The following is a 15,086-nucleotide window of genomic DNA, read 5'->3' as shown; positions in this document are numbered from 1 at the left end:
CCGCTGCCAACGCAGAGCAGTGGCAGCACGAAGATTCCCGGTAAGCTGATTGCAGGTGTCCTACAGCTTCTCCTTCTTAGTCCCTGCCTCTTACTTCATCTGAAGTAGAATACCGCTTCGGGCTAAGTAAAATAAAACAACAGCTGCAGAACTAAATGGCTATTCTTTCTGCAAATGAGCAGCTGTGGTAGAAAATCGGCCCTCTGGCAATCTAGAGGAGTATGATAGCTCTCGTACGCTACTAAAAGGCATAAATATTGCAAAGGAATTCTAGTAAAAAGTTCGGAAAAGTTGGCCAGGGAAGTAACGCTAAAGGGATCACGGAGGAACTTAGAGAAAAACAAATACTTCAAAAGAAAGTTGTAATAATGTAATTATCTGCATTTGACATAATTATGGTTACACAGAGCAGTTCTAAGCAAAAATAACCATGGACTGCCTCCAGAAATTTAAGTCAGATAGAAAATGGGAAGCAAAGCCATGAGAAACTTCAGGTAATCCTGGCAAAAATAAATAAATAAAATGGATTTGGTAAACTTATACAATGCCATAAAGGGAACATGGATACCTATCTCCACTAGAAAATGCAGCAGTATTTGGAGACCCCAGGAGTTAAGTCGGCACCACTGAAATAGCCCACTTAAGTTTCACTATTCAAAGGCAGATGAGCACTTAAAACAGTGATTTTCCCAGCTTTACCACAAATCTGTGATAGAGGAAAAAGCAGTGATTTCTGGCCCTCAGCTCTGCAAGATCCCCTCTCTTACCCTCATTCAAGAGCAGAAGCTGTCCCCAACACAGGCATAAAGCAAAACTTTAGATGGACTTGTTATTTTTTTGTTCTTGTATCAACCTCTAAGCAAAATCAAACCAGCTGACATGAGGGCCTTGGGAAATAAGTTCCAAACAAGCTCAATTAAGTTTACTTTCACTCACAAAGCTTCTCACAAACACCTGCACAACACAGAGCAGGGCGCTCCTTTACTGCCTTCCTTAAAAATACTCATTTGCTTCCCACTAAGAAGTCAAGGAAGCAGCACTCTGGCATGACTATAGAGAGATTTCCTGTTAAGAATGGATAATTACAGCACTGCAACTTCCTTCCAAGCCATCCAGCCACATTCTCCTTTAAAGAGCGCTACTCCAGTAGCCACAAGCAGACAGGGCTACAACACCGGGCTCGCTCAAAAACCCAGCCCTAACCAGGTTTCACATCAAAGCTGCTGCAACTATACAAACACCTCTGTGCTACCGGGATATCACAGCCCTACAGGTTTTTACTAAATTGACCCAGCAAAAACTCCTAGTTTGTACCAAATGTGTTATCCTGTGGCTTTCCTAACAATTACACACTGCATGTATGGGCACAACTCCCCCCCCCCCCCCCCCCCCTCCCCCCCCCCAACCTGACATGACAGTAGGATTGTAAGAAATCTGGGAACAATTTTTCCAGCACCATTTACATACAGAAAATTTACAGCACTTGTTCTTGGCATCACTGTTCAGCACTGAAGACAACAGACAGCTAGGTATGAAAGAAGTGGCTGTGTAGATCTCCAAGTTAAACTCACAAACTAGTTTTGAGCTATCATTGCTCAGAGAGGTGCAAAAACTGGGACAAAGCGCTAGTGAAACTAGGTTTGCTGTTAAACTAATTTCAGGGACTAAGCTTTGAGAGGTTTCAAGACTATGAAACCTGATTGCTATAAAACAAGTAGTCCATGGTTACCAAAGCAGCACCTAGATTACAAAACGGAGAATCCTTACCCCAGTTAGAAGACTGGACCAAACCAGGAGGATATCCAGAGCATATATGGCCATAAGATGATCAGTGCTACCATACCATAGCCTAAATCCACTTGTAAATTCAGATTTGATTCTTCCTCCCTCAAATTAAACAAGCAACTAAATCTGTAATTGGAGAGGAGGAATGTTCTTTGGAATAGCTTGTCTTTTTTATCATTATGGGCCAAGATTTTTTTTTTTTTTTTTAAACTGTTCAATTATTGTGGCAGTGGTCACTGAGGTAAATACAGAGGCAATAAACAAATACAGAATAGTAGCCATTTAGTTTTGGAACTCCACAGGAGTCAAGATAAATAAAAATAGGAATGGTCCTGAGTACAGGTTCTTATTTTGTATTTCCCCCAGTCATATGAGTTAGTAGTGCAAGGCTGAGCTTCTTAAACGTGCTCATGATGGCTCAAAGCCTAATAAATGAAGTTTCAGAAACAGACCAGTCAGAGACTTTATAATCTGTTTAAGCAATGCATTACACCACATGAAGAAAAACATGCTGTGACCTCAGAAAATGCTAAGACATAAAAAACTAAGACATAATTCCAGGACTCTTCAAAAACTCAGCTCATCAACTTGTTTAGGAGACAGCCTTTAACGAAGTTAAAGCTTAACTGCCATTACTGCAATAAACATTAATTAGAAAAAAGACTTAAGCAGCATGCTGCCTATGGAAAGCTAGTATATTAATTGTTATTCACAATGAGAGGTCAGTATTTTGGATTTATTTAGTGGTAAGGAATTAAACTGTTTATAAAAGGAAAATATGTGCAAATAACAGAGAGGTGGGGCTTGAGTCACAGCTTCTGAAAAAAGCATTCCTTTTTAAGCATACAACCATAAACAGTATGAACAAAGAAAATTTTCAAAATATGGAATTGTGTCATTTCCTGAAGCCAGGACCAGAGACTCCTGACGAACTTATTAAGGGCTGCATGCAAAACCTGACCTATCCAGGAGCTATTTTTATTGTTTGGAAAAAAAGTGACAGCAGCAAAACTAATGAAAAACAAGTTCACATTACTCTGATAAAAGAATTATCTGAGAAAGAGGCTGAATGGGGACTTTTCCCAGTCAAGAGCAGACAGGTCAAGAGCAGACAGGGGAAATACAGAAGTGGGCATCTCACCCAGCAGCTACCAGATGGCTTTCCAAGTAAGCTCAAAGCATGTCAAGCACCCTTCCATGACAGTATCCTAAATGTCTTGATTAGGATGTCCCCCAGCAACCACGTTCTGGACACTGTGGAGTCAACTGGTCAGGTTGATGCTCCTTTTTAAAAGGTTTACATGGTGCAGTCGTTCACAGCTGCTCAGTGCCCTGTTATGAACGTGTGCTTTTTGTACTATTCCAAGCTAAAGCTGACAAAGGTTTCTCCAGAAAGCCTCCCTTCTTCTGTGCAGAATCTAGCAACACTTTCTTCATACATCAGCCATATGACAAGGTGCTTCCTCTATCTCAGACTGTTACACAGAGGCCAAGGATCTCCTCAGCCTTCTGCTCCCCTGAACTGGCAAAAAAAAAAAAAAGCCACTCAGTTAACAATCAGTCTAAAGGCAAGAGGTGAAATGAAAGAGGGAATCCCAGCAATAAAGTGCTGCAGCTGTTCCACTGATATCCTACAAAATGGATCACGTTCCTCTCAGGTACTCACATCAAGTGAGTACCTTTACCCTTCAAGTCAGTCACGTTCTGGTGGAAAAAAACGAATTAACTACAGTGTCCCAGTGTCCCATCTAGTCTTGTCATTTGGACAGAGCAGGGACTCAGAATGCACAAATTCAAGACACACAGAGACTCAGCCTTTTCTTCATACACATGGGTTGTAAGGAAGGGCAGAGCATTCATACAAAGGACATGTATATCCACAGGACTCTCTCCAGTATCCTCCTTTATAGGTGGGGGGTGAGGGAGAGTCCCTAAAGGGCCTAGAATAAACAGATGTGATGCAGTCAAGTATTCAAGCCATAGTCCTATGACTACAGATGACTTCCAGCTCAGTGGAAGACCCACTAATAAGAACTTCAGTGCTCATCATTCTCTTCCCTATCACCTGGATGGCACAGAATTGAGAGGATACCTTTTAAGCCTTCCCACTCTGGAAGCATTTTACTAGAAGCTGAAAAACAGCCTATCCCTGTATGGGATGTTCAGCCCAGGTACTGAAGGTCTGAAGTCCTCTTAGGCCCATCTTCCCCTGAGAAAGAGATGGGCTGGAAAGGATAATGCTAAGAGGAACAGCCTTACAGAGACAGATTAGTCCCTCAAGCACTCATTTCACATCGCAGAATACAGGGAATGGTTGTAAGAACGGCCGAAAAGCAGGGTTTTTTTTTCCACTAACAGACTATTTTGGAAAGAATTAAGATCAGCTATTCCTTCTTGAAACTCCCGCATCTCCTCCACAGAACAGGGGAAGCAGAAGACGAATGAGACCAATTAGCAGGGAAACCACAGCCCATTCCCCCGCTCGGTTCTCCAAGGGGTACGGGGCAAAGCTCGCATTGCCCGGGGTCCTGTGCACGAAGAAAAGCCAACAGGGCCCCTCGATCAGAGCACACACACCCTGAGAAACCTCTCTCTGGCACTCCATCGCCACGTCCTCGCTCCTAACCCCCCCGGGGCACGTCCTATAGCGAAATACACTGGGCTCCTCCACCCAGCGAGGCTGCCCGTCCCCGTGAGGCCGGAGGAAGGAGGGAGGCAGCCCCACAGCGGTCTCCCCGTGCCCGAGGAGGCCGGGCAGCCCCTCAGCCCCCCCCCCCAGCGGATACTCACAGTCCAGGTGCTTCTTCTTGGGCCCCATCACCTCGTGGGTCGTGGCCTTGCAGACGGTTTTCGAGACGGCCGAGCCGGTCACGCTGTGCTGAGCCGCCGTGATGCGGTCGGTGAGGCTTTGGCCGGACATGGTGGAGGGAACGGGGTGGGGGGGGGAGCTGGCGGCGCTGGGACCGAGCGGCGGCTCCGCTGCCTCCCCTCACAGGGGCCGAGCCGGGGGGGAAGGGGGGGGGGAAACGGAGCTGCGCCGGGGAGCCCTCACCCCGCCGCTCCGCCCTCAGGGACGGGCCTGTCACCCGAGCACGGAGCCCTCCTCCTCCTCCTCCCTCCTCTTCCTCCTCCTCCTCCCGCCCCCCTCCCCCTGCCGCCTTCCGCCGTGCCCGGGGCCAGGACAAGGGGGGGACGCGGGCCGGGCGCCGCAGCAAAATGGCGGCGGCTCCTCCTCAGGGCCTCAAGGCGGGAACCGCCCCCGGCACGTGACGCGGCGCCCCGCCCACGTGACACGCCCTCCCCTCAGCCCCCCCCTCCCCTCAGCACCCCCTCCCCTCACCTCCCGCCCGCCCGCTTCCAAGCGCGGTAACGGGGAGGGGGCGGGGTCACGTGGTACAACACTCCCCCTCCTCTGAGGGGACCCCCTCAGCCCCCCCCCTCCCCAATTTCCCCCCTCAGCCCATAGGGACGGCCACAGACCCCCCATTTGTGGGGCACAATCCCCCCTCCAAACTCTATAGGGACGTCTGTGCCCCCCTTCCCATTCCCATCAGACGGGTGGGCTCGCTTTTGGGCTCCCTTTCCCCATTAGACCTCCCCCACCCCACCCTTTTAGGGGAGTTTAAAATGTGAGGCGAGTTGCCCAAAATAAAGTTTTCGCGTCCGTCAGCTCGGTAGAAAGTCCTTCGGTGTCACCTTGGGCAATGAAAAACGCAAGAAAAAAAAAATAAAAAAAATAAAACCTTTCAGCAGCTGCGAGGAGTTGGGAGCTGCCTTCACCTCTCTCCTCGGAGCTACCTGAAAGCCTGCCAAAAAGTTCTCAGATGTACATCGTGGCAAATGTTAATAAATAAATAAATAAATAAACAAACAACATTCTCAAACGCACACCATTTTAATAATTAAAAATATGGTTTTCAGATCTTTCGTGATCAACCTCCCCCTGGTTTACTACTCAGCTCATGCTTCTCAGGGCTCTCAGATTTACTCTGTGGCTTGTTGGGGGTGCAAAGCTGTGTGGTGATTTCCTTCATAAAGTTTGCTACCTGTCCCTTAAGGTGCTTCCTGTAGGCCTGGAACCTATGTGACCCTTATAGATGGGTGGACGATCAGAGAATCATTAGGGTTGGAAAAGACCTCCAAGGTCACCTGGTCCAACCATGCCCCTACTACCAACGTCACCCACTAAGCCAAGTCCCTAAGCACCACGTCTAGCAGCTACTCCAGTTGTTACCCCGTGCGTTGCCAAATTGCCATCACAGCCACCCAAGTGTCTGCAGCATTCATTACGTGTCCCGACAGCGTGCTCCTCTCCTTCCCAAGCATCCTGCAGCGAATAACACAGCAAAACCACAGGATTCCGGCAGGCAAATGTTCTTCCTCTCCTACAAGTGCCTCCCGATGAGCCTTCTTGGAACTGTCACTGCTCCGTGAAGCCATTGAAGTATTTATGAGGCAACTTAAACAGAAGCAGTATACAAACGATGCTCAGCTCCGTCTGCCTGACAGGGCATATAAGTAGGATTATCTCTTTATAATGCGTAATGAAAATCAGTGTCAGATGAAGGACATCTGGTGAAAGCTGGACCCAAATAATGCCATTGCTGTCTATGTGGAAAGCGTGCTTGCATGCATAGGGCTTTCTTCCTTGGTAATGCCAGGCTCTTTGAAGATACTGTCATGTTTGTATCTGAAGATATTGTCATGTCTGCACTTTTTGGCTCCTTCTGAACTGTTTCTGGAGTCCCAAATACCCATGCTGGGGAAAAAATGTGTATATGACAGCAGACTCTGAGATAAGACTGCTGTAACAAAGCTTCGCACAATGAAAATACTAAGACTGCTATGGGCTATTGATACAGCAACACATATCGCTGTGAACACATCATCTTTTTGTATTGTTTTCAAATTATATTGTAAATCAGAGATTACAATAATGTTGACGCTGTTTAAATTTTTCATGCTAACTTCAGCTAGGACCAGGATTTCAACACCCCCCCTTCAAGAGCTCTGCTTGCTACTTGGGAGAGTTCCACGGAATTGGCCTAAGAAATTTGGGCTCCATCAGTTCTTGTCTGATTATGCCCGTTGCTTTCTCCAGGAACAGTGAAACTATCCAAACAGAGGATGCTTGTGACTGTGGGAGTTACTGAGACCAGATTTGGACAAAATATCTCATTCCTAAGGGGACAAAAAGTGACCTCGGTCTTAAAGGTCCAAAACCAAAAATAAATTTAGCCTGACTTTCAGCAGCTCTTCGCTTGCACTGAAATCTCACAGTTTAACCCCACTCAGTTAAAAATTCTACTCTTTTTGTTGTTGTTGTTGTTGTTGTTCTTAAGAAGAAACAAGAGACAGAAGTGTTGGGAGGACTTTTTTTTTAATTTGTTTGTTGCTTTTTATTTGCTTGGGAGGCACTTGATACCATTATAGCGAGGAGCTTGAAGCACTGTGTTAGATAATATCTGAGCACCTCCCAAAGATTTGGAAATTGAAATCAAAATACTAATCTCTTTTCCTTTCCAACCTGAAGAAAACAAGTTTGATTAGTTTATAACTCATTTGTTTTTGTTTGTGTGTCTGGGTGTGCTTGAGAATGAAAGAAGAAAGGAGTACACATTTGAAGAGAAACTAATCCAAAGATATGAGTCCTATATTTAGTGAAGTGGCAAACCTAAACAACATTCTTTTCTCTTGTGAAGAGGTCTTCTAGTGTCTGCATCCAGCTCCTGCGAAAATGCTGCATCTTGCATTCACAAGCTCCCCAAAGTGTCAGTAATTCACTGGCATCCAGCTACCCTGAAAGGACGGGCAAGCTGACAGGGCTGTTTCTCCCAGTGTGTACTGTGCAGTGCTGAAACTCTTGCCTCAGTGTGACCTCTGTAATTTATTATGTATATCACTTTCTTGCAACAGTGTCGTTTCTGCTCTGTGTGGTGCCTGCCACGCTGTAATGTCTGCAGTCCAACTGCGTGCTTTAATGCTCACAGAGCTGCTGGCATCCACACTTTCCTCCACACTTCATACTCTTGCAAATGCTCGGCAAGCTATTAGGAAAGCTGTGGTTTGAGGGGCATTATTAATTGGGTGTAGCTTCAGATTTAAAAGAGGTGTTTTGGCTGAATTTCAGATCTTAGAAATCAGCCCTTCTTGCGTACAAAACTTGTAAGGCACAGAGCTGTGAACGTACTTATAAACTGTAGCAGGTTCATGCTAAGACTTTGAGGGCGTATCAGCAGCAGCAACAACAAAAATCAACAACCATAATCTGGGAAGTGAAAGGGGCTGATGAATAAAACTTGCAGAGGCAAAAAAAAAACAACAATGAAATGGGGCTGGTTCAATGGAGCTGGGTTGGAACGGCTGAGGGAGAAGGTTAAGAGTGACAGTGAAGGGTTGAGGAAGCAATGGGGAGGAAAACCAGAGGCAGTGAAGCCACCTAAATACAATCAGGAAATGCTGTTTCAGTGTTTTATAAATTATTTGGAAACATGCTACAATCTAAACATTTCCTATGACCCATTTCAAGGGTCACAATAGATTCATCTGCTGTTAAGGATTGCAGTATTTTCCCCAACTTTTAAGGAAAGGGAGATGCCAGCCCAGTAATTTAGCATGTTTGAGTTAGAGGTAGAAGATAATGGGAAAGAACAGACTGTAGAAAACGGAAAATACCAGCTCTTTTGCTTCTCAAATGTAGCTAGGTGTGACATATGCCTATCATGGTTCATTTCTAGCGCACCTCTGGGAAACTCCAGAGCAGCTGATCATCTAGAACCAGACAACTTTATAACAGCCTTCCCTAATGGAGGTGGTTTATTAATACAGCCTAAGGTTATTGATGCACTTTCAAACAGCCTGATTTTGCCTGACCTAGCAGAGTGCTGCTCATTTAACTACAGCATAATAATCTCGAAACCATTTTCAAAGAGTTTGGCAAAGATTTCCCAATGTTGCTTTTCTGTGAAAGACATCTAGAGTAACACTCCGTCTTGACTATAATAAAAATTCAATATAATTTGTGTCACCATAGCAACTTCATCGAAGAGTTTTATGGACAATAATTAACTCGCATTTGTAACACCTCTCAGAGGAAGATAAACATATTTCTGAGAAACTGTGATGTAGAAAGGTTATGGTCAAAGTGACACTTCTTAATGGCAAAATGAAATGGAGTAGCCCAGGCATGTGGTTCTCGTTACTCGTTCGTGCTGCCAACATGATCAGGCAGCCAGCAGAGGTATGCAAAGTGGCCAGATCACATTCAGGGGGAGGAGGAGGCATGGCCATTGAGGACTGCTCGAATGGTGTGAAATTTATACCCTTTCCACTGCTCCAAATGTGACAGTTTACACCCACAACATTTCTGTTGTCCACACATAACGTGACGGCCCACCAGCTTTTATTTTTGTTTCTCTTATATCCAGTTCATATGAAATTGTGTTTCTGATCCCTCAGATTTTAAGTACTCGGCTCCTTCCTTTCAGTCCTAGTGATTGTTATTCCATGCTCCATTCATTCCTGCTTCAAATACATCATTCTCTGCTATCTCAATACCACCCTTGAGCCTATCCAAAATGTTCCTGCTGAAATTACCCATTACTCTGCATTCCTCTCACAGCACCTCACATCTAGTTCAAACCTCTTGTCCTTGCAGACAAAGCCAACTTCGTCAAGTCCGTGTTGAATCTGACAACTCTTTTTTGCTTCTCTTCCGTCCTTCTGGAAATGGTGCCAGCTTTGATATTTCTTTCATTGCTCTCACATTTCCTCTTTTGTGCCTCTCTGTGTAAGACCAAGAGCCAACATCCTTCCTCATACATGCTTTTTGGAGCTCTGGAGCTGGTGCCACCTCCTTGTGCAGCTCCAGCTAACTAGTCATCAATGTCCTTTGCTATTCTATTCCCCAAAAGGAAGATTTTGTTAAGGAAGAAAGCAGCTGCCCAAGAGCTAACATAACTTTGACATGGGAAAAGCAGGTAGAAAGGGAGAAAAGCGAGTCAGTATTGGATCACAGGAGGGGAGTGATCAGAACTAATTTTACCTTGTTCACTTAGGAGCAGGATATCTGAGCCAGAGCTCCCATGTAATGTGCAAATCTAGAGCTGAAAAACAAATACGATGCTTCTGAACTCTGTTGTGTGTTACAACACCCTGCTCTCCTTGCCATGGCATCAGCCTTAACACATTGCAAAACCAATCGTGTCATTAACACTCTAAGCAAATGCCTTCAAAACCAGGATGGCTACCTGCAAGACAAATGCATGTAACAAATGCCTTTCGGAGTGTGAGATAGAGAGGAAACAAGCTGCCCTACATTTTGTTCGCACTCTCCAGTGGAAGTGTCAAACACTGACACCTCTGAATACTGAGAGGTGTGCTGTCCTTTGTGTCTGCAATGCGCTGCCCAGCAGCAAGCATTCCTAATGCACTCCTGCTGCTCTTTCCTGAAATCTTTTTTTTTGTTTCACACATCCCTTCTGGGCAGTGGGCATTTCACAGCAACTCACTTGGATGCTCCAAGGGGAAAACAAGCCTTGCAACACAGCCTTACCAGAGTGATAGGTGCACTGATAAACTTCCCTAAATTTATGGGGACTTCTTTCATACAGGAAAAACAAGTGGCCTGGTCCCAGCTAGTGACATTGTCTCCATCCCTTCCCTGTAATTTCGTGTTGAAAAGCTGAGGCCATGCTGCCAAATACTCTTCTCATCATCATTCCAGGCTGGCAGTGTTCATGAGACTTGGCAGGAGATAGCATTTGATAAGAATCCTTCCCTGGGCACTTCTGAGAGGGCACTGTCATTCATTTCACTCCCCTGCCAGTTCACAAGCCCCAAGCCAGCAGGGCGAGTGCAGGAGGAGCCGCATTCCTTTCAGGCTCATGTAACTCGGAAGCGGCTCCTATCATTTTCTTCAGTCACCTCTGAGCCAAAAGCAAGCATAAGGCTCTTCAGCCCCAAAGGAATAGTTTTAAGGAAAGTTATAAGGAAACGAAAATGCAGGGTATGAATGGAACAGCCACTTCAACCTGCTGCCAAGCTATAATTAGTACTTATGGTCACACTCTTGCACACACATACGTGCAGCAGCGCTTAATAGATTCCCTCATTAATTTTGAGGCTCATGTGCTCGTGCTCTATGTCTGGGAAAGCTTTACACCCACATGAATTTTGATGCGGAGCTGAAACAAAAATGTTGATGCTGGCAATGCCAACGCTGCAGAGTAAATAGCTGGGTCCAGCCCTGCCAATGCTGACTTGAATGGGGCTTCTCACCCAGAAGAAAACCTATGTGTGAAAGTATTCTCAGGTCCAGGCCTGCACAGCAAAAGTAAATCCTGGTTGTCTTCCTCAAATGAATAAGCCCATTTATGCCAACAAGTTGGTTTTGAGCCTTGTCTAGGTAGGTTCCACCACCTGGTCTTTGTGTGAGATCTGCGTCTTGCCTACTGGGGTGAGGCAGGCTATCAGCATTTGGCTCTATGCTTCTGGAGTCAGTGGCTGCATTTCCACATGGGCAGGCTTCACGCTGATTAAATCAAAGTGCTGTACTGAAAAGGACACGAACTAAATGCTTCCCGACATCCTGATGGGGTATAAGCTATTCAGAATCATAAAATCGATAGAGGGTTTGTCCTAATTCATTCCAGTACACACAAGCACATAAATGGGAGTGCTTTCCATTCAGTGGAATGAAGGAAATGCATAAAGGAAGAAATGAACTGGATGTTTAAGTTGCTTTGTTTTTTATGATCTGAGAAGCAAAGAATTACAAGTTAATACAGGGGTGACTGTTCTTGCCTTCTCTGTCATCCTGCGTTTCCTAGTTTTATTTCTCAAAGCCCAAAAAGCAATACTTCCTGAGCAGCAGCAGTGCAAGCTTGTCTTGATAATGTGCTTCAGCCATGACCCCTGTCCAGAAGTAATCGGATTATATGTTCTGCTTGTTTCCTCCACCGAGGCCAGGGACAGATGCAGGCCAGATGTGAACGAATTATAGAAACACAGAACAACCATCATGTCGTTTTGGTTGGAAAAGATCTTCAAGATCAACCATCAACCTGGCCTACTGCATCCCATCACTAAACCATGTTCCTAGTGCCATTATAAGCACTATAATGTTCCTAGTGCTCTTATAAGACATCCAAGGATGGGGACTCCACCACTTCCCTTGGCCACCTGCTCCAATGCTTGACTATGCTCTCCATGAAGAAATTCTTCCTAATATCCAATCTAAAACTCCCCTGTCATAACTTGAGGCTGTTTCATTGCACTCAATCCCTTGGTGCCTGAGAAAAGAGACCAACAGCCTCCTTGCTGCAGCCTCCTCTCAGGTAACTGCAGAGAACAGTTACCTGATCATCCTTTTCTCCAGACTGAACAGCCCCAGTTCCTTCAGCAGCTCCTCATAACTCTCATTTTTCAGTCCCTTCACCAGCTTCATTGAACTTCCCTGCACACGCTTGATCAACTCCACGTCCTTCTTGAGGTGAGGGGCCCATACCTGAAAGCAGCGCTCAAGGTGCAGTCCCACCGGTGCCGCATATGAAGGGACAACCACGTTTCTTGTGCTGCTGGCCACACCACTTCTGACATAGGCCAGGATGGCATTGACCTTCTTGGCCTTCGGCCAATGGTGGAAACCCCACAATTCCTTCACAAACTCATGACAGGCAGCCACCTTTCTATAGGCCTCAGGAGAATGATACAGTGGAGGGAGAAACTCAGAAGAATGCATACTCCTGGTTCTGCCTCAAGTTGTGCCTTCCCTTCTGCTCCCCACAGCTTGAGGTACCAGAGAGAAGATGAGGGCTTATGCTGGGAACAAGCGAGTTGCCAACACTGCAACAGAGAAGTGGGACCGGGGCAGCAGTGAAACTAAAATTCCCTGGGTAATCAACCAGTAAATCCGTATCAGTTTGAGGCCATGAGTGAATCTGGCAGCAGTCTTCTGTGACTTCAAATCAGAAGATGTCTACTGTGTTGGAAACTGTGTGATGTGAACCTCTGGCTGGCTGCCGGTGGCAGGCCAGCAAATTCAGTTCCCACAGATCACAGAATCACAGGAATCTTTACTGGTTGTTTTTATCATTTTTATCTGAACACAAGAGCAAGGAGGATCCCTATCTCATTAACACATCCACCTATCCAGCTCCTCTCTTTGGACCATTTTGTGCTTTTGGTTATCAATTAAGCCCTCCCTTGTCTTTTCATACAGTGTCCCTTTTCTTTGGAAAGCCAGACATGTTGGCAGTGCTTGCTACTGTAGCAATAAAGAAGGAATAATGATCCAAAAGAAAGGATTATAGCCTCTCAAATTGCCCTGGGATACTCTCAAGTTCAAGAGTAGCCCTGCATGTGTCAGTGTTCGCTTTTAACATTCTCCAGGAGCCTGTTCATTACTAAAGATTTCATGCATTGCAGCAGCAACCGGGATTTAGGAAGAACTACAAAAGCAATACTGCTGAACATTCTGTGTACCTGTGTTTTTCAGCCCTCACAACCCCCAAAAAACCAGCAAAAGAGAAAGGGCAAAAATGAATATCAGATGCATCGAACTGATTCAGGTTATGTAACCCACTTGGAGGAAATGGGAGAAGATAAGTTGTTTTGTGCAACATTTTGTTGATCTGAAAGATCAGATGCATAAAAGAACATTTAACTAAGAACAGCTGTAAGGAAAGCAGAGCAGTGTAGGCAGGTAAAACCACAAATCAAATACTTCGCAGGTCCATATTTCATCACATGCAGTTATGCTTTCAGATGCCAGGTTCTGTTCCTATTGAATCTATGGCAAAATGCCCACTGACTTCAAACAGAATAGGTTTTGTTCCTGTAAGCTAAGAGTATGGTCAGCAATACCAATGCGGTGTAAAAATAAACCGTGTAGGTGAGAAGTAGGGAGTGGGTACTGCAAATTTAGTGCCTGCCTGACCTTAATGCTTTTATTTTCAAATTAAAAAAACATTTCACGCTCGGGACATTATATCACTCGTATTTTAAGGTCTGGAATATTTCAAAGTCTGACGACTGGACTGCTGAATGCTAATAAACTTTATTTAGTGAGTAATTTAAAAAATGGTTAAACAAAGTGTAAACATCAGAAACATTCTTTTCAAAACAGATTTTTTGGGTACCATGGTAAGTTTTGTCCAGAAAAGGTTTTTAAACCTTGGTGTTGTTTTTATTTATTTATTTTACTCTCTCCTCTGTTCCATCACATTCTGTTTACTGACATTTGTGCAAACCTATATCCTTAAGTCTTATCCTGAAACTGGATTTGATAGATCTTTGTACTTGTTTGGCACCTCCTAGCTTTATGTGTGGGTCCGTGCAGGGATGCTAAAGCGAATGACAGAAAACAAACTGCTGAACTTTTTGCACAATTAACTAATTTTGCATCAAAACAAGTGAGGTTGCCAGCAGTGTATCTGTAGTATTGTAAAATTAGTTAAAAATAGGACAGCTGTATTCTTTAATTAGCGTAGCTGAAAGTTGGCCAAATCGTCTTCGGACACAGCAGGAGCTGTACAGTTTGTCCTGATTTTGTGGGGAACAAAAAATGTAATACTTGGCAGATGAACTAACTACACTAACCCAAAATGTTTTTAAAACATATTCAACTAAATCAAATATGTTGGTTTACCAAAGATTAGACCACATATTTTCACAGAACAGAAGAGCACAGTTTCAAAGCTTGTGGGCTACTGAAAGAAACAAAATCTAGAGAAAGTGATTAGCAGTGATATGAAAAACTTGAGGAAAACTACTTATGTACTGAAATCAGTAAGCGACTTTTGCCACATCCTGGCATTCTTACCGACACAGAGGGACACCATCCACTGGGAACAGTTCTGTTGGTTTGGGAATCAGGTCTTTTATCGCAGACTGAAATCACAGAGTGTTTCAACTGGAATGAGCAATTTCAAATGTTTGGATGTTAAAAGCCACTGCTTTTGATTTCTGCATGCCCAGTTGCTTCAGACAGGTTTCCATGAGGTTAGCTGTATAATATTAACAGGGGATAAGTTGTTTATTAAACAGGAGCAAATATCAATGGAGTAAACACTTATTAGTGTTTACAATGTCTGGCCTAAGATGTAGTCCCGGCCTTTGCATGATGGAACTGCAGAGTCTAACTAAGCAGCTACTTTCTTGTGCAAATTTAAGGGCAGATTTCTAAGGGATGCAAAGCCTTTGCAACTTTGTCATTCTCAAAGCCAAGTCCTTAAATGGAGATACTCTCAAGAGTCATGAAAAACTATGAAGGGCTCTTATGTTGAAAGTTCAGTAAGAAA

At 44.6% G+C, this 15,086-nt stretch overlaps 1 protein-coding gene across 3 annotated transcripts in view; it reads right to left on the bottom strand.

Annotated features, from left to right (window-relative positions):
* The window catches only part of PICALM (phosphatidylinositol binding clathrin assembly protein), a 64,745-nt gene extending 59,745 nt beyond the window's left edge, over positions 1-5,000 (bottom strand). For 2 of the 3 annotated variants that reach the window (XM_068656921.1, XM_068656985.1), the window contains exon 1: positions 4,576-5,000. In XM_068656921.1, coding sequence (XP_068513022.1) covers positions 4,576-4,705 — 130 coding nt within the window. In that variant the 5' untranslated portion in view covers positions 4,706-5,000. The remainder of the gene's footprint in view (positions 1-4,575) is intronic. The other variant, XM_068657070.1, reaches the window with a different exon arrangement.
* Between the last annotated feature and the right edge of the window lie 10,086 nt (positions 5,001-15,086).

This window comes from Anas acuta, chromosome 1, assembly GCF_963932015.1.
Source record: "Anas acuta chromosome 1, bAnaAcu1.1, whole genome shotgun sequence".
Classification (NCBI taxonomy): domain Eukaryota; kingdom Metazoa; phylum Chordata; class Aves; order Anseriformes; family Anatidae; genus Anas; species Anas acuta.
This window is presented reverse-complemented; position numbering and strand designations above follow the sequence as displayed.